This window comes from Centroberyx gerrardi, chromosome 8, assembly GCF_048128805.1.
Source record: "Centroberyx gerrardi isolate f3 chromosome 8, fCenGer3.hap1.cur.20231027, whole genome shotgun sequence".
NCBI lineage: Eukaryota > Metazoa > Chordata > Actinopteri > Beryciformes > Berycidae > Centroberyx > Centroberyx gerrardi.
In genome coordinates, this window is record NC_136004.1 from 17,467,293 (window position 1) to 17,495,061 (window position 27,769).

Sequence of the window (27,769 nt, forward strand, 5' to 3'; positions counted from 1 at the left end):
GGGGACGAAGGCCATCACACTTCGTAAGCCTGCCACGGTAAGCTGTTTGTGGCGATTTCTCTCCAGTTTCATTGTGTGGTGAGTCTAATTTTAACTTCAGTAGGTACGTTAATTCTTCTGGTAGGGTTTAAAATAGGTCGATAGATTAAGAGCTTAACTATCCCGGCAAAGGCTTCCTTAAGCCTCTGCTTAGAAGGTCATGTCTCAGCTGTGCTAGCTAGAGAAGTGGCCAAGCGCTAGCTGACACTGACAGGCACACTGCATCAGAGATAGCAGTTAGCAGCAGTTTCATTCATCTAACGTTATTGCAAACATGCAGGAATGGGCAAATCAGTTATGCGTGAGTAATCGATCGAATCGTAACGTTAACTGGAGAACTATCTGCATATATTTTGTAACTTTACTAGTATATACGTTGCTTGCTTCCAGCTGAATTTTAAAGACATTCGAGCCTGCTATGCTAACGTTACCGTCGCGTTAGCCGGATGCTAGCCAGCTATCGAGCCCGAACTATGCTTTTTGGCTAGTGGTCTAACTTAAAGTTAGCTAATTACTCGTATTGCTAGCTTGGTAGCTAGCTAACAGCGCGCTATTAGTTCAGTACCAGTACTGACACGATAGCAGTGTAAATTATTGTTATGGAAATATGCCGTAATGATGTGAAAGCCAGTTATTTTGTCTAGCTGCGTTATCGACCGTTATAATAAGTCATGCTAACGTTATAGCATCATGTTTGGTTGACTTTGGCCACCAGCCTATCTGATGTTGACAGCTGTCTAAAGCTCAACGAATAATGAAACTGTTAGCTAGCGTTAGATTCGTTGAACGCAATGATAGCAGTCAGTGGCAGGCCTCTGTCAGAAACGTGCATATCTAACTATTAAATATCTGATAGCTACATTGTTTCTCTTGCATCAAACACGGTTTGCTGATTGATAGTTGCGCTAGTCTACCATAAGATCTGCATTAGATACAGGACAAGATACCTGGCGATGTTTTGGTGGCACTAAAACAGCTCATCGCTACAGCTGAGCCAGTCCGTGAGTCCAGAGTGTTATGGATAGGTTTGGCTGTCAAGGCGAATTAGGATAACCTATCTAACATAGGTCACCTTCCATATAATTGAGTAGAAAGCTAATGAAAGGCTAATACAATTTTTAGTCACAGCAGTTTTGATTTAGGAGTTAGCCTATCAGTTTCATTCAGTGAATTTACTTTGACTACAAAGGGATACATTGAGCCTGTGTGGGGAACTGCCAGGCATTTCATATGTGTCATGATAATATAGTCCACAATCTTACAATAGCCTATATGATAGCCTAGTAGGACAGTGACTGATCACAATCCTCAACAATGTCTTGATTTTCTATGGGGAATGAGTCTTATTGTCATTGTCCTTTCTTAGGGGTATATATTGTTAAAGTGAGTGGTATTATCCTTTATAACTTTGATACTATGGCATAAGTTGTAGAGCAGGATCTATTGTCGAAATGGGAAAAGATCTTTCTTAGAAAGGTGGCGGATCAAGAATGGAATTCAACAACAGGAAACGTATGGTGCTGTGTACTGCAGGGCTGCAGAATGATTTGAAGTTGACTCCATTAAAGAGATATTGTCAGCCAGGCTGATTAACTACATGCTGACCAAGAGGTTTTATGTTTTTAGAGGGGACATTAGTATTTGTTTTCTTACCAAAAGTGCATTGTTTCCTTAGTAGATAAATCGCTGCCAAGTGTCCAAGAGAAGACAGGAATTCCCTCTTTTTTTGCCTGTGCTTGCACTTCTAGAATTTCCTGTTGCCCTTGTGAATCCCTGAATTTCCATTCAGGAAAAGAGATAAAACAAGTTGTTATTTCTGTTTCTCATTCTCTCTCACTTTTGCAGGAGAACCGACAATTTGGATCCAAGATGACGGACTCCAAGTACTTCACCACTACCAAGAAAGGTCTGATTGCTTACGTCATTTGTTCATTTATTAGATCAATTATTAATGTCGCTAAGAGGCTAACCACCTTAGTGACACATTACGTTTTCCTAATTGGGTACCTCAGTTATTACTAACATTAATAGGATTGGGTGGCACAGTCATACAGCTGGGCGGTGCTTAATTATGATCTCTGCACAGAGAGATACCCAACTCATTAGGCTGTTGGATTAGTCCAATTAGTTTAGCGCTGTTAAGTAATGTCAAAAAATGAAATTGAAGGAACTCACAGCAACATGATATTCTATGCTTATGTAATTATTCAGACTTTGAAGCCCAAGAGACTTCACAAAGGCCTATCTGATTTACCTGTTTTAAAGTTAAAGATGCTAAAGAAATGGATGCAGGTTCTCATATATTCTGTTTATTTGTTTTACGTGCCATTTGTAGAATAGATGTGGTGATGAGTGCAAACAACAGGGTCAAAGGGAAAAACTTGACTCTTTTATTTTAGTTTCTTTAAAATTCCACCCCATTTTCCCATGCTGCCATGCTCTTGTATCCACAATAGTAATATTCATCAAACAACATTACCAAATGTATGGCCTAGTCTGGATCTGGAACTAGAAAAAAACACCTAAATTGTTATCACCCTGTCTGTGTATGATTAACTTGAGCAGCTCTGGTTGTTCTTCTAAATCAGATTAGACACCCTGAGCATTAGCTTTCTGAGAATCAGCTGTCCTGCTGTCTCTCCTTGCTTGTGTTGCTCCTCTTTCACCCCCCCAAATTGGTGTGTGTTCCCACATAGATGCTTGCTAAATGCAAACGGATGCATTCATGCTTATGAGGGATAATGTACAGGCTACTCATGTTTGTTTGGGATTGCATGAGACATCAGAGCATGTTGCGTCATTACCCTACAGTTTTTTCTGTGCATCTGGCCATTGTTTTTGTGTATAGTCCAGTGCTAAAATCTTCAGTGATATTTGGAGGGATTACAGGCTTTCAAACACTTGTAGACATTGAATAGTTGTGCTCAAATTAAAGCCTACGATCGACGGTTTATTGTTTGAGTGTGTTTACACACTTTGTCACGCAGACAGGCATGGCAATGACACTCATCTGAAATGTAATCTAGTTAAAGTCCAGCTTTTGTACATAGGTCACACAAATGGAACTGTTTGTGGTCCACTATCAGAGATACATATGATGTACTTTACCCAAAACTCAGACTCCAGATTCAGATTCATTCTTATTGAATGTTGTAGTGAGAAAAAAATGCAGTTATTAAAATTGTATGTTGATAACATGCGAGAATTGAGCAAGAATTTGAAAGTTTACAACAAAAAAATATCCCCTCTCTCCCATAACTCCTCCCTCCAAATGAGGCTCAGGCGCGTGCATGAGAGCGGGGGCAAACTCAATAAATTCCAAATCTTTTACACAAAACACAGCTCTGCTAGTCAGTCTAGTTGTTACTCAAACATTTGCCAGCAAAAATAAATTTTGTCAGCATAGCCATTGCAGTGTTGAAGAAAGAAGAACTCAGCTCAGGCTGGGAGTGTCCAAGAGCATAGCTTCTTTATTGCATACATGTATGGGTCAGCGCACAGAGTCAGAGCATGTCTGACAAAGTAAGCTGCACACAGGATGGTGAGGTGCATCTGTCTTTATACAGTGAAGCAAACAAGAGCCTGGCTACTTGGCCTTGAAGTGGAGATAACTTGCAGCAGTATAATGAACAGTTCAAACTAGAACAAAGACAAATTGTGAGGTGCAAACAAGTCGTGAGACATTGGGGGCACCTGGACAGTCGTAACAAGTTAATGAGAAAAAGGGTAAGGGGCTAAGGCAGGCAGGACCTGTATGTGAGTCATCACTAACATACAGCTGTCTAAATGGTTATGTAAGTCATCTATAAGTTTGCTTATACAAGTGTTACTCTAAAGTTTTATGAAGAAATGATGTTGACACTGAAGATTAAAGGAGTTGTGACTCAAAGGTTTAAAGGTGATGCTACTCTTCCACAGTTGTTACAAACACACATTGTGATACAAATTGGTCAAGCCAGGTTCACTCTACACTGGAGAGAGAGCGCCGTCTCGGGCAAACTTGATAAATTCCAAACCTTTAATGCAAAACACAGGTCTGCTAGCTCAGTCTAGTTGTTACTGAAATATTCACCGGCAACTGTGGTCAATTAGTTACCCAAAGTTGCCAAAGCCAAAGCTACCGGTTGACTTGACTGACCTGAATGTGGTTACTTCCTCTCGTCTTGTGCAGTGGGGAAAATAACTGGCTTCCTTACACAACAAGTTTATTCCAGTCCCAGTATTCAGTTTGGATTATCGCTGTTTCCCATCATCGTTCTGTGGGTATATTTGTTTCCTCTCTGCAGTCTGCAGGGTGGTCAGGAGTAGACTGAGCTATGCGCATGCGTGATTGACTGGCAGGAACGGACACCTCCTCGCAGAGAGCTCGTCTGATTGGTTGTTTAGACGCAGGCACCCTGCGATTTTGGAGTGGCTGATTACAGTCACCGTACAGAGACCGTATTTTTTCTCAGAGCATTTGAATTATTGATAGCCGTCGGGATATAAAGAAAATTTGCCTACCCCAGCTTGAAGAGCAAACTAGAGTGTACACATCATTGTGTGTGCAGGCGCTCATCATACTTTGAAAAAAATGGTTGGCCCAGAATTTTTTCTGTATGTCAGTGTGGCCATTCTCTATTCACAAGGGGTTCTGATAGATGAGGTACCATTGTACATTCTTCATCAGTGTATCCAACATCCAGTTTGTTTGCTGCACAGTTGGATGGCAACTCCTCTCCTCTCCCTACATGACAAACTGATTTTTTATTCTCTTGTGTGTACAGGGGAGATATTTGAGCTCAAGGCAGAGCTGAACAGCGATAAGAAAGAGAAGAAGAAGGAGGCTGTGAAGAAGGTCATTGCGTCTATGACGGTTGGCAAGGATGTCAGGTGAGCCTAGAGAAATAATGTCAGAAACTCCCACACTGTAATAATGTAACGCAATACCTTTTGAGCTTGAGACACTAGTCACATAACACCCTTTCCCCCTTCCAGCGCTTTGTTCCCAGATGTGGTGAACTGCATGCAGACAGACAACCTGGAGCTGAAGAAGCTGGTCTACCTCTACCTGATGAACTACGCCAAGAGTCAGCCAGACATGGCTATCATGGCTGTTAACACCTTTGTCAAGGTATAGCACAGTCTCTCATAAGTATGTAAAAACTGCATGTATGCATCTCCTCTTTTAATCATCATCTCTACTTATATGTGCTATTCTGGTTAATAGTGACTCTTCCCCATTTCCCTCTTTAGTCTTTCTCAGCTTACCCTGATCTTTAGGACTATCACAACCAAAAATAAATTAAACTATGAGATAATTACCAGATCTCAAGGTATCAGTTTGGGTCAAATACATCTATGTACTAACAACATGTTAGGAGGGTTCTTGGGCATTATAGCATTTGAAAATGTTTTTTACCGATCATCTTCTTCCCTTTTTATTGTCGAACAATAGCAGTAACGTCTCAAAAATTTTGTTCCTAGAGAATTCAAATGCAAACAAATGTCAGATATTATTATGTCGGTCTCTCAGATGCATAATCCAAATAAATCAAGATCTGTGATGAAATCGAGTTGTGACCCATAAAAAGTGAAATAGATTAAAATTGTGAGGTCCCTGCTAATCTTTGCGCCACCGTACTGGCAGTAGAGACCTTATACCCCTCCACCACAGCAATTTTTAAGATGTTAGCAAACATCTTTCAAAAGCTTTTGAGTCAGGAAAACTGGTTTTTTGCTTGTCATTATTCATTTTCCAACTCTTCCAAACCACCCACCCAGGATTGCGAAGACCCTAACCCTCTTATTCGAGCCCTGGCTGTGCGTACCATGGGCTGTATCCGTGTGGACAAGATCACCGAGTACCTGTGTGAACCACTGAGGAAATGCCTGAAGGACGAAGACCCATATGTGAGGAAGACGGCGGCTGTGTGTGTAGCAAAGCTCCATGATATCAACGCCCAGCTGGTGGAGGACCAGGGCTTCCTGGATACCCTTAAGGACCTTATCTCTGACTCCAATCCCATGGTATGACTCTCTCAGGCAGCCAGCTAGAGAGCCAGCCAGGCTTTCTGACCCAGGGTTACACAGTAGGCTATAGGCTCTAGTCTAGTTCTGCATCTCACTGAAAAGCCCTATGCTGGCACACAAATGTACACAAACATTATGGCAACATTGTTTTACTACAATGACCTAGTCTCTTTTACATCTGAATCTAGCTGGTGGCTACTATTCTTTCTGTCGGCACTTATTTGCATTCCCGTCTTCTTCCTTAGGTGGTAGCGAATGCAGTGGCAGCCCTGTCTGAGATAGCAGAGTCTCACCCCAACAGTAACCTGCTGGACCTGAACCCTCAGTCCATCAATAAGCTGCTGACAGCTCTAAATGAGTGCACAGAGTGGGGCCAGATCTTCATTCTAGACTGCCTGGCCAACTACACACCCCGCGATGATCGCGAGTCCCAAAGGTTAGAGAGGGCTCTTCCCTCACAAACAGACTTTCTTTTCCTCCAATTAGCATTAGCAATTAGTATTCCCAGCGAACCCAATGTAATTTGCTACTCTTTCTTTTTTCTCCTATATCATCTACATCTGCTAGCATCTGTGAGCGGGTGACCCCTCGACTCTCCCATGCCAACTCTGCAGTAGTGTTGTCAGCAGTAAAAGTGCTGATGAAGTTCATGGAGATGCTGCCCAAGGACCTGGACTACTATGGCACCCTGCTGAAGAAGCTGGCCCCTCCACTGGTCACCCTGCTGTCTGCTGAGCCCGAGCTGCAATATGTGGCTCTCAGAAACATCAACCTCATTGTACAGAAACGGTAAACCTGGGGAGAAGGCCCCCCTCAGCACTATTTATACATGTTGAATTGTTTATAATAGCAGGCCTTAATAAATTGAGCCTTTTGTATGCTACATTTCAGTAGTATAACAGACTTAAGCTAATTGCCACCAATAATAAATAAAAATGTCCATTTGCCTTTTAGCCCAGAGATCCTGAAACACGAGATGAAGGTTTTCTTTGTAAAGTACAATGACCCAATCTACGTCAAACTGGAGAAGTTGGACATCATGATTCGCCTAGCTTCTCAAGCCAACATCGCCCAGGTAACCCACCCATACAGATGCTCTACAGCAAGGAAGCTCTACAATTTGATTTAGATGTCCTAGTACTCTCAGTGACACTGATGCTCTGGTACCTGTGTGCCCTGCTGTAGGTGCTGGCTGAGCTGAAGGAGTATGCCACTGAGGTGGATGTGGACTTTGTCCGTAAAGCGGTCCGAGCCATTGGCCGCTGTGCCATCAAAGTAGAGGTGGGTGGAGATGATGTAATACTGTCATCAGATGCTCTGTTTGGCAAATCCTAGTATCAGCTACGTGTTGCAAGGATAAAGTATCAGTTTATAACATTCATGTTGACGCGTTCTTGGACTCCACCAGATAACGCCATTGAAAGTGACAAAATGCCACTAATAAAGCACAGCTGTGGTGTTTCTATGATGAACAGTAGGTGGCTCTGTTATCCTGCCAGATTTTTATTTATTTATTTTTTTAATCTCCGTCTGTTAGCAATCAGCAGAGCGCTGTGTCAGCACCCTGCTGGACCTCATCCAGACCAAGGTCAACTACGTGGTGCAGGAGGCCATTGTGGTCATCAAGGATATCTTCCGCAAGTACCCCAACAAGTAGGTTCTCTGTTTGGCATCAGTGTGGTCATTCACCCATTCTTCTGTGAGATTGACAATTCATATACAGGAAGAATTCTGATCAACTATCAATTACATTCTGTTTTGCAGTGAGTTTTCAGTGCAGAATAATGTAGGAGGTAAAGCCAATGCTTGATTATATTTGCATCAGATTGGAGGATTTTTCTGTGGGGTTGCTGTTTATTGGTCCATCAATCAAAAGTATTATCTATATGAAGGCACAGACATTTATTAAAGCTTTATTACAGACTCAGTTTATTGGCCAGCCATTCAACTTGAAGCCGCTCGTGGATGTGACATGCAGTGTCATGTACTCTGCTGTTGAAATTTAATAAAGGTATAGCACTTACTCACACATGCTAGTACTTACTCACATATGCAAGCAGGCACCCTGACTTTTCCACTTCACTGACCCTCAGATTATATTCTCTTGGTCTTAAAATAGGCAGAGAAAAAGCTCATTACTCTGACATAAAGTGATTTCTGCTTGGCTTTCATCACTAAATGCATGCAGAAGAGTTTTGGGGCAAGCAAATTATCCTTACATAAACACACAGTTATATACAGTGTCCACAGTGCACAGTGCTGAACCCACCAACACCCCCTGACCATGCCTAGTCAAAGGGCAGGCAGAGCTGGAGCGTGACTCCTGCTGTGGGTCCGGCAGATTGGATCCATATGCCAGGCAGAAAAAACTGTCCCACACAACAGCAGACTGTCACCCTGAAGCACTGGGCTGTTGTGCCACCTAAACCTCCAAGGGAGCAGCTTAGCAGGGCTTCCAACTTGGCATGGCTCAAGCTCGGCTATGAGTCACTACCCAGTCAAACTGCTGCCTGCTCTTTTAATTAGACATCAACTAAGTGTTTCTGCCTTAGAGGAAATGCATTAATTAGATGGAATTGGTTGTTGTCCTCTGTGCTATTTGACCACCTTTAGGCCTCATTGTTTGCATGTACGAGGAAAGTGTTTTATGTGTATGCAGAGCAGACGCTGCTTTTGGTATTCATCAACTGCTGCAGAAAATATTGGGGGATCAGCGAGTGTCAACTCTGGTAACCGTGCTGTCAAAAGACTAACATGCTTCATTGTTCTGCTAAGTAAATATTCAGGCATACAAAACAAAATAAAAAAATGTACATGAACTGCCCTGGGAATCTGTAGTTACAGTTCAGTTTTTCTTCTGACTCTCCATTCACTTGTGTTCATCTTGGAAGAAAGAGTGTATGCTATAATGCATTTATAAACTATGGTGACGAGGTGATGATATATTTTTTTGTGTGTTCAGGGATCTATTTTTCAAGCTAGCAAGCAAATTTGCTTTAAACGTAAGCCAAAACTATATATCCAGTACTGATTTGAGCCATTGAGTTGCTGAATAATGCGAGAGTTTCCGCTATGCATTTCCTAAGTGAGACTGAGCAGGGATGAAGCTTGCAAGTTGACATAGTAATAATCACAGACCGGCATGGGAGAAGCATGTAGTATTAGTGTCAATCAGGTCAGCCCAAACATTTTGTTTTGTTGTTGTAATGGCCATTGTTTCATAGATGACCAAAGACCTTTGTTGTCTACAACTGTATGGTGCATTACCCTATACCTGATCATTCAGTTGTCAGAATGAACTGATCATGTACTTCTGTTGAGTTCCAAGTACCAAAAGTACCAAGTAATTCACAAGAATTGGCAATGTATGGTTATTCTGATTTTTGTCTTGCCTCATGAGGTTTGTTGAGTGTATGTAATGTTGCTTTGTGTGACTGTTGCCAGGTATGAGAGTGTGATTGCTACTCTGTGTGAGAACCTGGACTCCTTGGATGAGCCGGAGGCGCGGGCAGCCATGATCTGGATTGTGGGAGAGTACGCTGAGCGCATCGACAACGCTGACGAGCTGCTGGAGAGTTTCCTGGAAGGTTTCCATGATGAAAGCACTCAGGTCTGTTTGGGGTGGGGTGGAGTGGGATTGGTTGTTCCTCTGAAGAGGTAAACGGCCTCTACAAGGCTAGTGGCGTTAAGACATTTGTAGTCGGTGTGTGTCACATTTGGTTACTGACAACAAGAGGCTTTGGTTAGCTGCTGCCAAGCATTGAAAATGGAGTTGACATGCCATGCAACAGTGGCTACAGAGAATTGGTCTTATTTAACTGACAAAATTTGTGGTAACTGCGAGAGAAATGAAAGAATCCTAGAGGGATGGAAATGTTTTGTTTTTCTGAGACTAAGCCTGCTAATGGGAATACACAGCACCTGTTTGGGAACATTTCAATAGTAATTTAAGTCTGTATTGTGTCTCATAGATTTCCATGTCTGGCTGAGAGGCACGTTTTGTAGAAAAGCAAGTCTTTAGTCTGTAGAGTATTTTGCCGCAGTTTGTTCTGGGATTAGGCCTAGCCTTACTTGTTTGGAGAGCTCACCCTAAGCAATAGATTAATTCCCATATTAATGCCTTGGAGAGGATATTGTGTTGGCTATAAAGTGATTTTCATGGGTAGAAATTCATTACACTACAGATGTTCCCTTTTGTGCTGTTGTTAGGTTATTGCAAGTAGCTTCAGTCTAGTCATTTGAATGTTGCATCACTGTTTTCTCTGTTTTTGTGGGGTTTTTTCTGCCGGTCATATGTGTTGCTGAGCTTTCAGTCTAAATGTCCTTCATCAGAGGATACATGTATGAAAGTTGTTTAGATCGAAACATCTGTAATGCATATGAAAATCACATGGATGTAGGTGTGGAAGTATTCTCCTCAGACTTAACTGTACAATTGAACAGTAGTCTTTCTATAGAATCTTATTTTGAATGTAAATGGGAGGTGTAAATGAAACCCTCCTTCACCCTAGTATATTAACTGTTTAAAATAAGGTATCCTGAGCAGGAATAGTGAGATGCACCCCGTCGCTATATTTCATTTGTAGCCTAAATCAAAACTGTGCTGACACTAGCTGCATACAAGTGTTAGTATTGGTGACGAGTTGTGATCTGTGTGTCCGCTGGGTCCTCTAGGTGCAGCTGCAGCTACTGACGGCCATAGTCAAGTTGTTCCTGAAAAAGCCGACTGAGACCCAGGAGCTGGTGCAGCAAGTGCTAAGCCTGGCCACACAGGTGAGAATAAACACACGCACAGGCACATATCATTTATGCACAAGCCATCATCTCCGTCTACAAACATGTTACAATCCTCACCCCACTGAATCTTATCCCCTCTCCCATGTCTTTCTCCTGGCCTTTCTGTAATTTGCTCTCATCAAAACAGTCCCTTTGACCTCTCTCCTTAGCTCTTATTCTTTGTAGAAGATCATTAGGGCGGTATTGTTTGAGATGGAAGACAATAATATTGGGCATTAACTCCACATATAAGTGCGTGTGTAGTTTAAAACACATACTTTAGATTCTGTGTAAAGATGACAAGCTAGTGCAAAAAGGGGTTATCAGCAGTTATTACTGCTCCGACTCTCCTTTCAACCTTATAAAAAGGCCCTGAGAAATCTTCTGCGCATAAGACAGAAAATTGCCAGTGAAAATAACATGATAACCATTATGCTCGGCATTAATATTCTGTCCGCTGTGTGTGAAGCGGTTATGTATTCACCTGGCAGTGCACTAATGTAAAATTCCTAGGAGTTGCTGCTCCCCAAAACCTATCTGCTGCTGCGAGTACAGTAAGCTAGCAAAACAACAAATAATATAGTCAGAAGTATCTTAGCAGTAACCAAAGCACTTAAATGATATTACAGCTATCCATGAGATGGACTTGCACTGTGAAGTTGAAAAGCCATGGAAATGGCTCAATAGCAGCCAGCAGTTACACTAGTATGCAGTTCATACCAGCATACAGTAGTTAAGGGTCGAGATTGTTTTTCCTGTTTCTAGTTGTTTATGTCTATGGTTGTTCATGGCTCTGTTTAAAAACCTGTGGTTATGGTTACATCTAGGTTGTTCTTTGTTAAATACAGATTTAAAGAGCAAATTCTCTGTTTTTATACTTCATTGATAAGTCATTATAAAGCCACAGGTTTAATGCCTTAATATTTAAGCAATGGCAATGATTACAAGAAAAAAAAGTTTGGACATTAACGTTTCTGTCCAAACCACCCCCGGTTTTATTCAAATACCGATTCAAATACAAATGGTAGCATCTCTGAACAAGTGTGTGTTGCCTGTATGTTTATATGCATGAATAAAATATGCATGTATTATTTTATGTACATTGGGAGGGGGTGCGAACTGTCTGTAGCCATCAAATGTTCAGAGTGCAGCATGACTACCCATGATGATGCACTACAAAATTTAGTTGCACTTGCGTCATATGAACTCTGTGGTCACACCACATTGTCTCTCACACACACATACACACTCGCACTCAAGGGCAGAGTCTACTGCTGTGAGTGAGCCTACTTTGGGAAATCATGGACTCCTGTTGTCCAGATTTGGCCTCAAAATAGCCCAGAGTAGAATATGCTCATCGTGGAATGGATCAAGTCTCTCAGTTTGAAATGGTCTGTGATACACATGCAAAACATTGTTTTCTCATATCAAATTGTTTAATGAATGGTAATTAATTCAGTGATTGATCCAACAAATATGTTTGGCAACAGTGCTCAGAACTGTCCATTTTCTGTAATTAGGCTGCCAGTTGTGTGTGTGTGTGTTTGTGTGTACCAAGCATGGATGGACAAAGATACACACACACACACATAATTGAGAGCAGTAGTGCAGGAACAAAGCAGCAAAGGCGAGAGAACGCACCTTACAACTTAAAACAGCCTTATAACAAAATTAGATAATGCATTTTATTGCTGCCATCCATGTCAACACTGAAAGGAGAGAAGATCCTTGGGGTTTTGAGGGAATCAATGGTCCTGAAGACTTCTAGCATGTAGTAACATCTTGGCTGTGATACATTTTCAGAATCTGCAGATATTTGGAATAGTTGAGTTTAAAACATTAATTTCACAGAGTTTTCTCTTCACAGTTCTCAAATTCTGTGAGAGCCTCACGCATTATCCGTAGATTTTAGATTTCATGGCCTGTATCATGTAAGATCTTATTTTTAAGCTTATTTGATTTTGTCGAAATCCAAGGAACCTTCTACTGTTGCCATGCTAATTAAGATGTACAATGGTAAGTTGTCTTATCCTGTACCCAAGTGTTAGCACTAGCCCAAGGCTGAGTCCTTAACTCTGTTGATATCTTTGAATCTCTGCTCAGTCTCTTAAATCAGGGGCAAGCAAAGAAGAGTCTAACATTAGGTATTCATTATACACGCTACATAAATAATACTCTTCGCCCTCATGCCTCCATCTTTGTCTCCAGGACTCGGACAACCCAGACCTTCGTGACCGCGGCTACATCTACTGGCGTCTGCTCTCCACCGACCCCGTGGCCGCCAAGGAGGTGGTCCTGGCCGAGAAGCCCCTGATCTCCGAGGAGACGGACCTGATTGAGCCCACCCTGCTAGAGGAGCTCATCTGCCACATTGGCACCCTGGCGTCTGTCTACCACAAGCCCCCCAGTGCCTTTGTGGAGGGCAGCCGCGGGGTGCAGCACAAGAGGCTCCCTGCTCGTACCGGATCGTGAGTCATGCACATACCGCTCTGATGTTTTTTAAAACCGCCGCAGTCATTCAGTCAGGAGGGTTTATTTATTCAAGTGGACCTCGCTTCTTGACTCCTCGATCATGTTTTCCCTGAAGTCTGCTGAGTCATACGCTCGTCAGTAGAGTCTAGTTGTGCAGCTGTTTTCCTTCCTTCCTGCCTTCAGATGAAACACATTGCACCTACTTAATGTTCGCTGTGGGTGTTTTGATCAGAGATGTTCGAGCCTCATCTTTAGCTCGGCTAATTAGAGTCACATCATCGGTTTGATTACAAATGAAGTTTACAGTATTAAAAGAAATTCACAATTAATCAAATCACCAGAAATCTATCTATCTAGTATTTAAAACAATAATAAAATAAATAACATTACAACTTAAATAAATAACCTACAGCAATCTTATTGAACTTTTGGTAACACTTTAGATTAGGGAACACATTTTAACTATTAATAAGTTGCTTATTAACATGCATATTAGTAATGTATTGTTCATTGTTAGTCATTACAGACCACTTATTAGCACCTTATTCTACACTATTGGATTCTACAAGTATACCCCATTAATTATGGGTTTTCCCTCAATAGCCTCCTAATTAGTGCTTCCAACAGTCAGTAAGGAAGTTGTTGCACATGAATTGGGCTCTCACTATGCTTTGCTCAGTATGGGGCTTATAAGGTGCTCGTATCACATATTATTGGATTTATTGGATGGGAAATTATTCAACTATTGAGGGAAAACCCATAGTTAATAGTTAATGTGTTCCCTAATCTAAAGTTACAGAACTTTTTTTTCCCACCCTTGCCGCTCTCTGTCCTGTAGCGGGGAGAGTGCGGAGAGCCCAGACACGGGTTCTGCTGCTGGAGTCTCCGAGGCCCCCCCTGCTGTCATCCCATCCCAGGGAGACCTCCTGGGAGATCTGGTCAATCTGGACCTGACCCCTCCCACCACAACCGGACCACCACCCCCCACCTCCGGCATGCAGATGGGGGCCATGGACCTTATTGGAGGAGGACTGGACAGCCTGGTAGGTGTTCCCCTCTGCCACCAATACTGTTCTGCTGAAGCTGTCAGGCTCTAAAAGGCATCTCAAAATCTCTCTGACAAACCAATGGGTTTTCCACTGGTCAGCTAGTTTCTCTAATGGGAGTTAGTTACAGTACTGTATGATTTTTCTTCTTTCTACCTTTTATTTGTGCTTTCTTCTGCTTTCTTTTTTCCTTTTGACCCTTGTGTCTTTTCCTCTCTTTGTTCAATGCTACACCTGCAGATGGGGGATGAGTCTGAATCGGTAACTACATGGAGGGAGAGGGCACAGCAGTCACACATCATGTCATACCATTTTAGCGCTAAGAGATGAACTTGATCACTGCCATGTTTTACTCTCTTGTTCACATGCATCTGTCTGACATTTCCACACATCATTCATCATCTCTTATCATCCTGATATGTACCGTAAATGTGCCGTTCAACCCATCTCTTCTTACCTCTGGGCTCTGCGGTGTGTTTCATCTTTCAATCAGCCGCACATGTCGCGGACGGACACTCCTCAGTCACCTCAGCTCTCACATCAGTCCCCATCGCCCCCAGATTACAGCCCCACTGAGGTTGGTCCAGGGGGCCGTGGTGGACCAGTAAAGGCCAGCGCCAGCCTAGAATCCCCTGTTGTCCCCTGTGTACCGCTGTGACCTTTTGAATAATCTTCCCCAGCAGTTGCTCTGTGTCTTTTGTAGTTCACCAGACTTGCAGTTCCTATCAAACTGTTTTAGTTCCCACTTTCCTCTGAGATTTTAGGAAAGCTTGCCCATGTTTTACAATTGTATCTTCTATGTAGTTGAGCTTTGCCAGTCTTTTCCATCACTGTATGTTTTGCATCATCACCTTTGTTCACTGTACCCCTAACCTTATTATCATCACCACAATAGTGACACACACACTTGATTGCTTTCACTTATTGCTCAATGAGTAGCATTTATGCAAACCCAATTGGAACTCAATAGTCACGCTGCTGGAATTATAGTGGATAGTGAGAGTTCAGTTACATAAAATGAGAAGTAAACTTAAAATATTCTAAGCCCTGTACTGATACCCCCTTTTGCTAGATGTTACTCTTTCACAGTCTGTCGTTAATCATGAGAATGGCTACTTAGACCCTCACACTCCTCCATCCATCCTCCTCAAACCTCCCAGAATGTTCTTTTATATTGCACCAATATATAACCTGCATTTTTGTGCTCTCTGTTTTTTCCCCTCACTCAGCTTGGCGGAGACATCGGAGGAAGTCCTGCTGTAAGTCATCTTGTTTGATTTTTCACACATCTTGCGTTTTGATTGCTCAATACGGAGTGACTTTGAATGTGTTTAGGGTAACCTGTTGCTTTGTGGTCCACAGATGGGGGCTGGTTTTGGGGCTGCTCCAGCTGTAATGCTGGCCTCCTTCAACACCCCAGTGGGTGGTGGTCTGAGCGACCTGTTTGACCTGGGAGGGGGAGTTGGTATGCCCATGGGAGCCTACATCCCTTCTAAAACAGTGAGTCTCCATATGCTGTGATGGGACACAGTAATATAGCAGCAGTGGCAGGCCAGAATAGGAAATAAACAGAATGTTAATCAGCTGCAAAGACAATAAAATGATTGACTGCACTGCATGTGTGTTAATGCCTAATAGGTGAATAAGCGGTGCTCTCTGTGTTCAGGTGTGGCTACCAGCTATGAAGGCCAAGGGTCTGGAGATTTCGGGGACCTTTGCCCGTCGTGCTGGGGTCATCCAAATGGAGATGACCCTCACTAATAAAGCTATGAGTGTCATGACTGACTTTGCCATCCAGTTCAACAGAAACAGGTGAGAGCACTTTGATGAATACTAAAATTAAATGGTGTAAATCTTGAGCACCGTGCATGGGCATCATTGTTTAGATTCTTGTATGTTTGTTCATCTTTGTGACTTTGTCTTTTTTCCTCTGTGTTCATCTGTAGCTTTGGTCTCGCCCCGGCCGGTCCACTCCAGGTTCTCACTCCCCTCAGCCCAAACCAGACTATTGAAGCCGCCCTCCCCCTCAACACCGTGGGACCCGTCATGAAGATGGAGCCCCTCAATAACCTGCAGGTAATTTCCCCACAGTGTGCGTGTGTGTTTTTTATTTAATTATTTATTTTTGCTTTCATTTTATGTGGATATGCAAGTCTACATGTCAGCTTAACATTGAGGTTAGAATAATTTGTCATTTTGGACAGTAACAGATTTTTTAAAATCTTTTTTGCTATGTACAGTTTTCAATTTGGGTGTCAAATGATACAATTACCATGGGACTAGCAAGAGCATAATGGTTTGAGGATGGTTTAGTACCACAGATGTTATCCGCCTGTAGTGATTTAGCCAACTATGTGCTCTATACTGCCTTTGAATAATTTAGTTTGGAATGTCGGCAACACCTGAATTCTCATAGAGATGCGTTGTAATGTAGAATTTCCTTAGAAGAGCAACTGAAGATTTTAAGACTCTGTTGTTTCTAGGTTGTTAAGTCACTGCATGTTGAGTTTTTCATGAAATATGAGAAAAGATTACTCAGAGCTCAGTTTGTCCAGATTGTTTTGCCAATCTGGCTCTTGCATATTTTTTTTTACAGTTCTTCCTCCAAAATTAGCGTTGTCAGTATTCTAACCTCTTAGTCATTTATCTTTTTATATCCCAAATGAGGACTACAGAGCTGAAACATCAAAAAATTTGTCTTGGTTAAAATACTTATACTGTATCTCATCAGACATTAGGTTTTGTTCTTATCATATGCTTGTAATGATTATCGAGCAATGCCATTGTAAGTTTCCATCCTTGTTGCGTGAGGCTTTGCTTTTTGTCATTAGCAATTCAGCTACCATGAGGTTGAATTCCCATGCTGCAAATGAAAAGGAAATAAAATATAAGACAGCCTTCAGAACAGTTGTGATTAGGTCCAAATAAAAAGAGATGAAGAGGCTGGCTTCTTTTTGATCAGGGCGGTTCTTTTAACTGGGTAGAATAGTGCGCTGGCGCCCGGTGCAGCTGGAGAGAGGAGATAAGAGAGTCGAGGGGGGATGATGGAGGTGGGGACAGTCATTAGTGGTCACACAACACATGGCTGCTTTGTTTCTCCTGGTCTCAGTAACCTTCCACTCTGCTGCCTGTGCGCTCTGCTTTGAAGGGTACTACCACCCATTTTAACATGTCCAATCTTATTCTTGTCTTTTGAGAGGTTCTCTGTTATTCTTGTCTTGATGGGAGATAGTGCCTCAGAGCATTATTTGGAATGCTTTCTTTCAGTTTTGTGCTGAATGAACACTGCCACAGGCTGCCATTATATCACTAAAACCCCTTCAAAATCACTGCATTTAAGGAAAACGCCATAGTAACTTTGGGTGGCAGTTTCCTAGGCCATTTTGCCGTAGTAGAGCCTTCTTCTCTAAAGATAATGTGACACCTCAGTTTAAAGTGTCATCACCCTGTGGAGGGTTGTTTGTTTTTAGATGCATTGAAAACCTATGTCAGTGATGAAACGAGCACAGTTGGCTATTCAATAGTGAGCATATTCCAAAAAATAGTCTGATAGATCAACTTATCATACAACATAAGACCTGTAATATGTCAAAAATTGTAGTATTGCCTTCAAAGCTGGATTTGGTGTCTGACCTACTCTTCTTTGGTCACCTTTGCTCCACACAGACAGTAGTTATTACTTTTGCTTCCCCTTACTAATAGAGCTCCAGTCCTTCAATTTACTAAAATTTTGACTGTAAAGGATTCTGTAGCCCCTTTTGTACTCCTTGTATTACCGACAGTCCTGCACTGCACCCATGACTAAGACGCCCTCATAAATTATTCAGGAGTCATTCTCCTGCCATCCTCTGGCTGTACTCACTGTCCTTCCCTCAACACTCCTTTGTTGAGCAGCCTGATCAATATCACCGCCCGCAGCCCGTCACTGCTCCAGGTGCCTCCATTATACAGTAGTTGTTATTGTGTTTCAATGTCTTCCGTTTTTGCCATCAGCACCCCTAGACTGTAGAGCGTCCTGCTTGAGGAACTAAATAATTTTTCAAAATGCACTTTCATAGACTTGCTTTTATGTGATGTTTTAGATTTTTGCCCACTTTTCAAACTTGCCTTTTTTTTAACCACTTTTCTTTTGAATGTGTCTCCTATTTTTATCTTCTTTTATATTTTGTTATTCTTGCCACTTGTAAAGCACTTTGTAAACTGCTTTTATGTAATTGCTCTATAAATAAAGCTTATTTTTGATATTTTTAGACTCTAGATATTGCATGCCACATTTCTCTGGTAAATAGACGCCTCCAGCCTGCCTTAGACTGAGAGACATGAAGGGAGACCAGAGACAGAACATGAATTTCAGCGATAAAACTGTAGAATATAGTGTTGCAGAGATGTGATGGTAATGATGTGTGTTATTCCCAAAGGCCTGTAACCTTGTTCAGTAAATGCCACAAATACACCAGCAATAGAGATCCTTAAAGGGCACTTGAAAAGTAATTACTTATGTATTGCTTCTTGTTTCTCCTCCTGTCGTCCTCCTCTACCCCCTCCTTGGATGTAATCACTCTTCGCAGGTGGCTGTTAAGAACAACATTGACGTATTCTACTTCAGCTGCCAGTACCCCATCAGCATGTTGTTTGTAGAGGATGGGAAGATGGGTGAGTGTCTCTTGGCCAATTCTCTTCCTTCAAAAGCCTCAAACCCTATTGACGTCAACACAGGACAATTACGTCAGTCTTTCCATCGAGTGCACATTTGTGTGACTGTTGAGCTGTGTGTGTATGTGTGCAACGCAGACACAGATTTGTGTGAGCGTCCGCATGCCTGCACTCATGCATCTGGGGGCTGCGCACTTGCTTCTAGATTGCGCAGCAGTGGTGTTTTTGGTCAGTTGTGTCTTTTTCTTTTTTTTTGCTCACTCTGGTGGATTCAATCTGGGAAAACGTGTTGGCATTTCTCCCTGTGGAGCCTCCAGATGGGGCCATCAGTGGGACTGCTGCCGGAGGCTGCGAGCTAATGCTCCGAAGCCTAAACCACAGCAGGAAGCCTTATGTCCAGAGTAGCAACAAATCCACCATTTCATTGTGTTTTGTTTTTTCCTTGTTTTTTTGTTCCACTGCAGTCTGTACCTCTACCAGTACAAATCCTATTTTTCATTCCTCATAAACATCTCACTGTGTGCTGTGTCTTCTTGTTTCTTCATCCACAGAGAGACAGGTGTTCCTTGCTACATGGAAAGACATTCCTAATGACAATGAGTCCCAGTTCCAGATCAAAGACTGTCATCTCAACTCAGGTGAGAAGGAGGAGGAGAGAAAGTTGAAGACAATTGCAGGAGCTAAAGAACACTATACTGTGCCTCCTATAGCTTGCAGCCTCTTCATGCGAGTGACAGCCAGTAGCTTAAGATGTGGTGCTAGGATGACAGAGCAGTGGCGATCTGAAAGCCTGATCCTCACTAATGAAGCAAATTGTATTTGATGAGAACTCATCATAGTCTGCGGTCCCTATTTACGAGTGATAATTTAGTTTTACACAAGCGTGAGAGCAGCTGAACTGGAGAAGAATTCCTAATGACAGCTTAATGGAGATTTCCCCAACAGATTGAATTTCTTCTTCGTGAACAAAGAGAGAGGGTTTCAGATCCTGCTGGGGCATGGCAGCGAGATGGAGGCTGAGGAGGGAAGTTAATTTCAAATTAGTGTCTATATCTTTGCTACACAGACAGCTGGGATGCAGTGACTACCACTGAATTTAGTGAATGATTTAGGGAAAAAGAAATCCTGCAGGGTCTGGTACATTCAGTGGCGGTTTTTAGACAACCACAGAATGTGACAGGAGTCAGTGAGGCAGACTACATATTGAAAAATAATAATACTATTCAGAGAACTTGGACAAAAAAAAGAGCAGTAACTTTTTCAGACTCAGAAAAGAAGAGGCAGTAAACATTTAAACAGTACCAATGTACACTGTGTGAATCTTTGAATGTGTTCCCTCCATAGATGCAGCCTCCAGCAAACTGCAGGGCAGCAACATCTTCACCATAGCCAAGCGCACAGTGGAGGGTCAGGACATGCTGTACCAGTCTATGAAACTCAGCAATGGCATCTGGGTGCTGGCTGAGCTGCGGGTGCAGGCGGGAAACCCAAACTACACGGTGAGCATAAACCTTGCAATGGTTGTATCCGTGACGTCACTGTTTTGTTGACGCCACCATTTTGACTCCCAGTTTGACTCCCAAAAGAAATACTCATCAGTTAAAGAAAGTGCCTACCTTCACTATTTCATTAAATAATGCACTTTACTTACAGAGCACCGATTAAAAATGTTATATGTTGTGCTGTCAGTTGTAATAATCGTGTCGGGATGGAGGGGGTGAAATTTCATTATTTTCCCACTGATAAAGGGAGACGTGACACAGTAGCAACAATTTTATAATTATGTTATGTTATCTTACCTCCCCGGTAATCAGGAACAAGTTTATTCGCTTGAATATTAAGTACTTTTGGATAGTTTCACCCACCCAGAAGTGAAACACAGAAATGCATCGGTTCTTTTGTATGCCTGAAGGGTTTGACCGGAACCGGGAGATGGGTTGTGAATAAGATGTAGCAGGTTATCTGCAGACTTTAGTGGTGTCAGCGATGCTGGTGTTGGAGAGCAAGGGTCACATCCTCCAAGAAATAGATTAAATCTTTTTAAAATGTCTTTCCTCCCCTTCCGAAGTCAGTTGAGTCGTTTGCGTGCTCATGGTCACTTGTTGTGTAGTTTGTGGTTAATATGGAACCAAACAAAAACAAAACGCTCACGTCACCGCAAGTGATAGATGGAGACAGATGACATCATACCAGCAGTTGAGCTGAACGAGTACAGACATGACCGTGATTGAGGTGTGGTGATGAGTGGCGAGAGAGTGTTGAAGGGGAGAGAGTGGTTGATTGCTCATTGATTGGAGTGTGGTTCTAGTATCAGTGACTCATCTCTGTGTGTGTGTGTGTGTGTGTGTGTGTGTGCGCAGGTGTGCCCATGCGTTTGCGTGTGTGTTCTCCCTTGTGATGCTGCATGTCTGTGCTTTGTCAGTGCGCTGCGGCCTCCGCCCCTGATGGATCGTGTTTGCCTTTCGAAATCCTGCATGACTAGTCCAGAACTGTGACCTTGGTGTGACTCTCCTCCCAGCTCATTACTCAGTCTCCCTGAGATCATGTTTTTATTCATAAGGTGGCATTTAATGTCTTTTTGTTTCCTGGATGAGTCAATTTACGTCAGTCACTCCCGTCTTGCTCAGTAAATCTGTATGTTCAGAATTTTAAACTTAACATTGACACCCTCCAGAATTTAATGAGGAAACTTGACCTGATATAGAAGATTAGGAAAATTAAGTCAGCCTTAAGTGGCAGTTCATTGAGGTAAAGTATGAGGTTATTTGGATTTGAATGCCATGGTTTTTATTAAACAATTTTGTCGCAGTGTGTTCTTTTGTGTATAATTATTTTCTGTTGGACTTGTGTGTTTTTCATTTTCTTGTCCTTGTTTTGTTGTGTTTTTATGTCCCCTCTGCGTCCATTTGTGGTGTTGGCTCATTAATTCAGGATCTGGAGGTTGGTGCTATTATCACAATGTTTTCATTCGTCCACCTTCAGCTGTTTCTGTTCTTGCTCCTTCTGTCTTTTTCTTCACGTCTCCCACTCTGGTTTCATGTTGTTACTGAATTTTTAATGCCAGATGTTTCCTCAGTGCGCCTGGAAAGGCTCTCCTGCCCGCTTTCTACAGATGGATGCCATCATAAAATGTTTAGTGAAGACTAGATATTCTATCTAACCATGTTGCATGTACAGCGTGCGTCTCTCTGTGCTGCTGGCTGCTGCATGGTCCCAGTGCTCTCTTGGCACAGCACATGAAAGCCAAGCTGCCAAAGCCTTTTGTCGGCAGCTATTTTTAGAAACGAAGAAGTAAAGCCCTGCCACCGCATGTTTTCTGGTTTCTGTTGAGTTTATGAAGACTAGATTCTCTGTGTGATTTTACAGCAGCCATTACTTTTCCATGAGCAGAGGAGTGTGCTAGCTTGTTTGGTATTTGCTGCTGCAGACCTTTACTTTTTGTAGGTTAAACATGGCTTGGCTTAATTCTCTGGTATCACACCACTTAATTGGCTTCTCCTCTCCCATGATGCCTCACTACTTGTATCACTACCTTTTTGACATGGAACATAGTGCCCTCATCTCCCATCCCCTGTCCCCATGGCAACGATGTGACCAATAGTGTTGGCTGATTCTCTCTCCCCGCCTCCTGAGCTGGTAATTGCAAGGGTTTCAGTAAAAGTGATAGTTTCAACACAGAAATGGACACCCTTCACCACCATGCTGCCCGACACTCCCTTTCTGTGTGTCTAACGTAGAGTTAATATTTTTTCCCAGAAGTGACTATTTTTGGTTAACACATTTAATTGACATGCTAAATGATGTAGGGCAAGACCTAATTTAGTAGCCTACCTAAAGGAGCCCCGCTTTAGACTGGAAACCTATTTGAACATAACTTATGCCCAGCGACATAGGCTGTGTGTCAATATCAAAGCTTATGATGAAGATGCATATTAAGTATATAATAGTATTAAGTATATAAATTATACTTTATCTTTTAGCTTCACATCCTGAGGGAAACTCTGTGATGGATATTTACGTTGATATAGTAGCAGTGTTAATTTCTTAACTTGACAAGATCATGATTAAAAAATGAGGCCTCTATGATGTGTAATTTTTACCAGTGTCATGTGTTCCCCAAAACATGCCAATTTTCAGTCCTTGAATTTCACCAAACAAGACTTTGAAAGGCATGAAAAAGTCCTTGAATTTGATGCCCAAGTGAGTGGGAACCCTGTAATAAGTTTAAGATGAAAACAAGTAGCCGTGCTGCATTGGTTCATGAAAATGCTGCGGCAGCCCCAGGCTGCGATTTATGCAACGTTTTATAATGGCCCCTGCAGTGTTTCTAGGCTGTTTATTTGCTTGTGTGTCCAATGATGTGCATCCATGTGCCTGTCCGTCATTGGAGTAAGTTGGTAGAAAGAAAAAACCTCCATTGCACATGAAACTTGAACATTTTTGAGACTTTACATTAGAAAAGATTCCCTTGGGATGATGAAAAGAAGCTGGATAATAGCCAGGGTGGTGTTTTTATTTCTTCATCTCTGATTTTCTCTCAATCCACACTAGTAGTTACACACCTCCGGGTGATCGCCACCCTCCTCCATCATTACTGTAGTTCCCTGTTCTCACATTTCTTTGTCAGGCGAGGAAATATTTTATTTATATATAATGTTTTATTTCCTTGCCTGTCTACCCCTAATGTAATACTGATAATTTAGCAGTAAGCCTTAAGCAGAATGCATGCGTACCACACTACCCAACTGGTGACAGACTGTCTTAATAGCTGGTTCTACACAGCAGCTAGAGCATCCGCATTTCCTCACATCTTGCCCCATGCTGACAGCAGAGTGCCTGCCTAAATATTGCCAACAGCAGCATGCATTAGTAAGGAGGCCTGAGTGCACTGAGGCAACATTCAAGGAGCTGTGCAATGTTCCCGCTATTCCAGCGCTGCTCTGTGGTATCTACTGTAACGCTGCTCACGGACACTCCATCGCCTTGGGTTGATCTCCTATTCATTTTGTCCGGGAGAGACCCGGTATGAACCTCTCAACTGTCAGACTTGCCACGTCTCTGCTGAATAATTGATTATAATCATAATGCCGACACCCTCAATGACACAACATTATCTATCCGGATGCCATTATCACAAAGCTCTAGCTGTCTTGTGTGTTTCCTGTAAAGAGCCGGTTCCAGACACTGGGAAAATTGACTCCTGCAATATGAGCGCAGATGAAAAGGAACCTGCCTTTTGTGAGGCTGTATCAGATCCTGAAGCTACTCCCAGCCTGGAATAACATCAAAAGAGTGGAGCGGCTGGCAATGCGAGAATATTTTCTCTCGTTTTTTGTTTTTACCGGTAGCTGAGAGCTTTTTCTCTTCTCGAATTGTAATGATTTTTTTTTCCGGGAAAAAAGTGTAAAAGGACACTGAGGTTTTCTTTTTGCTTACCAAGGTCTCCTTTACCCTCGAGCTGGTGAAGCTGCAGCAATAATGACGATGCTTGTTGAATTATGCCTCAGGTTATCCCATTCATGCTCCATTACGCAGCACACCAAAGATTTTGTTTGATCATATCAAGTCAGTAGCTACATCAGCCTAGCCTATACTGCTCCATCATTACTGACACTAAATTGATTCCGCTCTAGTTCTCACACTTTATTTTTATGGCTTGACATTAAGACTGCTACTGTGACTCTGCATGGAAGATGTAAGAAGTAAGCTGCTTAGCTATAGCTTGTAGATGAAATGTAGTTTATGTGGCTGGTCGTTGCCTGCAGTAACTTTTTATCCGTTTTATCATGCTCTATGTCACACAATGGTCACTGATAAACCCTCCTCTGCCTTGATGTGAGCCTTTCTAAACTTTGCCTCACTAAACTCTGCATCTAACACTCTAGCTTGTTTAAAATAAAGTGAAGTTACATTTGCCATGCAGTTATACACCATTGTAACGCTGCCTGACTCCTCTCTCCTCAGGTGTCTCTGAAGTGCAGAGCCCCAGAAGTGTCCCAGTGTGTGTTCCAGAGCTACGAGGCAGTGCTGAAGAACTGAACCCCGCACACACACACACAGACTGGAGACCAGGCGTGGGGAAGCGACCCAGGCTCAGCCCTCAGCCTCCCAGACTCCTGAACCTCCCTCCTCCTCCTCCTGACCCACAGACCGTTCTACAACCTTACCAAACGCAGGAGCCTCATCCTGCTGTGCGCGGCCTGGAGACTGGGCTCCTCATTCTGTCATCCAGCTTTTTCACCAGGACATTTAACAGTTTATTGTCTGATTCTGACCCATTGCCGATCCATTTTTTTTCTAAGACTGCAGAAGTATCTGGTTCACTTCCTTGGCTAGCCTTATCCCGTCCCCATCCTCACTCTGATTGTGAGTTTTCGCTGTTTTGTATGTTTGTTCACACTCTACAATTCGGTGTCGGATTGGGTCTGACATATCAGCTAGTGCTAAATCTCCTGCATGATTTGCAGATTCGGCAGTTCCTCCAGCCTTCCCCGCCTCAGCCATTCTGCGATGACCTTTCTGCTTCTGGGAAAGAAGGCTGTATGATTTGTGATCCTGTGACTGTTTTCTCTGCATGATTCTCTTTCCATGATTACCTAGCCCCTCATCTCTGCAAATTGGAGTCTATTTATAGCATCTGCAATCAGCAGTTGAATCACCACTGTCAGCATATTTATTTGGGGTGCTTTCAATTAACACGTGACAGTAAAAGGCTCATGTTTTCCCACCTACTGGGCTTAAACCCCTGTACAGCTGTGTTGTCAGCCACCCCCGCCCCTCCGCCCCCTCCTCCAGCCGTTTCAAATAGGATGTGCCTGTCTGGGCCTAGGAAGAGACGCTTAAATACTTAGAAACCACATTATCGTTGTCCCTGTCCTTTTATGATGGAGTTTCCTTTAGTATGTGTGATTAGTCTCCTCACAGCTTTTGATGTTCGAATTGGGATCAGTCTTTTTGCGTTACAGATCCTCTGCTGTCCCGTTAGAGCAGAATGTCTTTGCTGTGTGCATGGGCATTTGTTTGTCGGTGTGGATTTGTCTTTTTGTTTTTTTTGCATCAATACCTGGAGATTTATAGACAGAAGGAGCAGTTGTCTTGAATATGCGCAGTTCCGCTCTCCAACTCAGTCATTCCATTGTTTAGTTAATGTTTGTAGTCCAATTAATGTACATCTGGGGAAGTGAGAGCCTCAGGTGTTGCGGGACCTTGTGTCGGCTGTGGGCTCTGCGTTAGCGACGAGCCACTTGGGCTCTCTGCCAGTCTGCTTTCTCTCTCCTCTCATCGCCGCTTTTCAAGCACCGTCGCCACCTGAGATCAAGGCTTAGAGGTGAAATAATCCTCAACCATGAAGTCATGGTTTGTTGTTCTGCTCCTGAATACTAAGTGCATATAGGTAGCACAAATAACAATCTATCTTGATTGAAAAGAAGGTTAGAACATTCAATACAACAACATTCAATACCCCGTTTTACCGACGGCCTCTAAAAATGAATTGGATTTTGTTTTTTTTCTGTCATTAGACTGAAGCCCTTTTTTCCCAGCTCTACAGGATGTATGCACTTAAGCTAACCCCTTTTTAGAGATGACAGTGGAGGCAGTTGTGTGTGTTTGCGTGTGTGTCTTTGTGTGTGGTGATGGCTGATTCATATGAGATGCTGTATAAAAAAACAAAAACAAAAAAAGAATCTGGTGATGGAAAAATCAAATGTTTTTGATTGATTTGATTTTGTTCAATGTGTGTACATCATTTGAAACAGAACTATTAAAAATCTGATATATTCACAGATGTTCAATCTTTTCTTTAAGCGATAATGCCAAAAGTATAATTATTGGATTCATGACAAGGTCACACCAAGCTTCTTTCAGCTCATTCAGCTTTGTGTTTTAGATGGCATTACTACACTAAAGGTCAACAAAATGAAAAATGCAGTGGAAAATCATCTATATCCAGCGTCCCTGTGGTGCAGTCTGCTAATGGAAGTACAAAAAGGAAAAGGCTCATCAGTGTTGCAGAGACTGCCAACAGTAATCTTATTTCCACTTGGTTTGTATTAGTTTGTAAAGCACACATTCCCAAAGTCCCCGAAATCCAGTGTGCAATGTTTTCATACACTTTCTAATCATTAATGACCTTTGCAGTGTACACTTCTGTGCCCTGATGGGCCGGGGAGCCGTTCTGCAGCACTGCTGACTCTGGGCAGCCTTCACAGCTCTGCATACAAAGTCACTTTTCAGTCACTTTTTTTTACCAGCCTTGAGCCACGAGTGAAGTCTGAGGTTTTTATCCACTGCTGCATGCTTCCCTGTGGCGGGGTGACAGTTTGAACTGCGAGCCGGTTGGAAAGGCTTAACCTGGCTTTCAGCTGCATCTCTTAATGGGCCACACCGGCACCTCTCTCAAATCTCTCATGTCCCTCTGTGAAAACACATGGCAAGGGTCAGCCTAACCCTAACCCTTACTGCCCAGGGATTCTGTTTTTTATACTGAAGCTCACACCACTAGTTGTGGTCATTAGTCCAAAGCTGTGACATTTTTTTTTATCCTCTTTAATTCCAGACTGCTCTACTAATGAAGCATCTCTGGTAGCGTCTATCTCCAACAGGGGGAGCTGCTGCCCTGCGGTTTGCTAAAGGCTCAGTCCATACAACTGAAACTTAACCAACAGTAGCCCTCCCACCAAACAATACAGGGGGAGATATTTAAGCTCCAATTCCCTGTCAGAGTTGTTCTCAGAAAAAGGGTAGTCGGTGTATTTTAACGCTGTAAGGTA

The 27,769-nt window shown here is 42.6% G+C and overlaps 1 protein-coding gene across 4 annotated transcripts; it reads left to right on the forward strand.

Annotated features, from left to right (window-relative positions):
• ap1b1 (adaptor related protein complex 1 subunit beta 1) lies at window positions 1–26,780 on the forward strand. 4 transcript variants are annotated; one of them, XM_078285208.1, is made up of 22 exons: window positions 1–78; window positions 1,885–1,945; window positions 4,806–4,911; window positions 5,017–5,152; window positions 5,803–6,048; window positions 6,297–6,487; window positions 6,619–6,840; window positions 7,006–7,126; window positions 7,237–7,332; window positions 7,589–7,704; window positions 9,496–9,661; window positions 10,726–10,824; window positions 13,036–13,295; window positions 14,138–14,342; window positions 15,575–15,604; window positions 15,708–15,845; window positions 16,012–16,157; window positions 16,292–16,421; window positions 18,914–18,998; window positions 19,550–19,636; window positions 20,343–20,497; window positions 24,963–26,780. In XM_078285208.1, exons 2-22 carry the CDS (start codon window positions 1,909–1,911, stop codon window positions 25,035–25,037), a joined length of 2,847 nt encoding a protein of 948 aa, XP_078141334.1. In that variant the 5' UTR covers window positions 1–78; window positions 1,885–1,908; the 3' UTR covers window positions 25,038–26,780. The 4 variants fall into 4 exon arrangements, with proteins under 4 accessions (XP_078141334.1, XP_078141336.1, XP_078141335.1 ...); XM_078285210.1 differs by having other exon boundaries at window positions 9–37; XM_078285209.1 differs by having other exon boundaries at window positions 61–103.
• The last annotated feature ends 989 nt before the right edge of the window (window positions 26,781–27,769 follow it).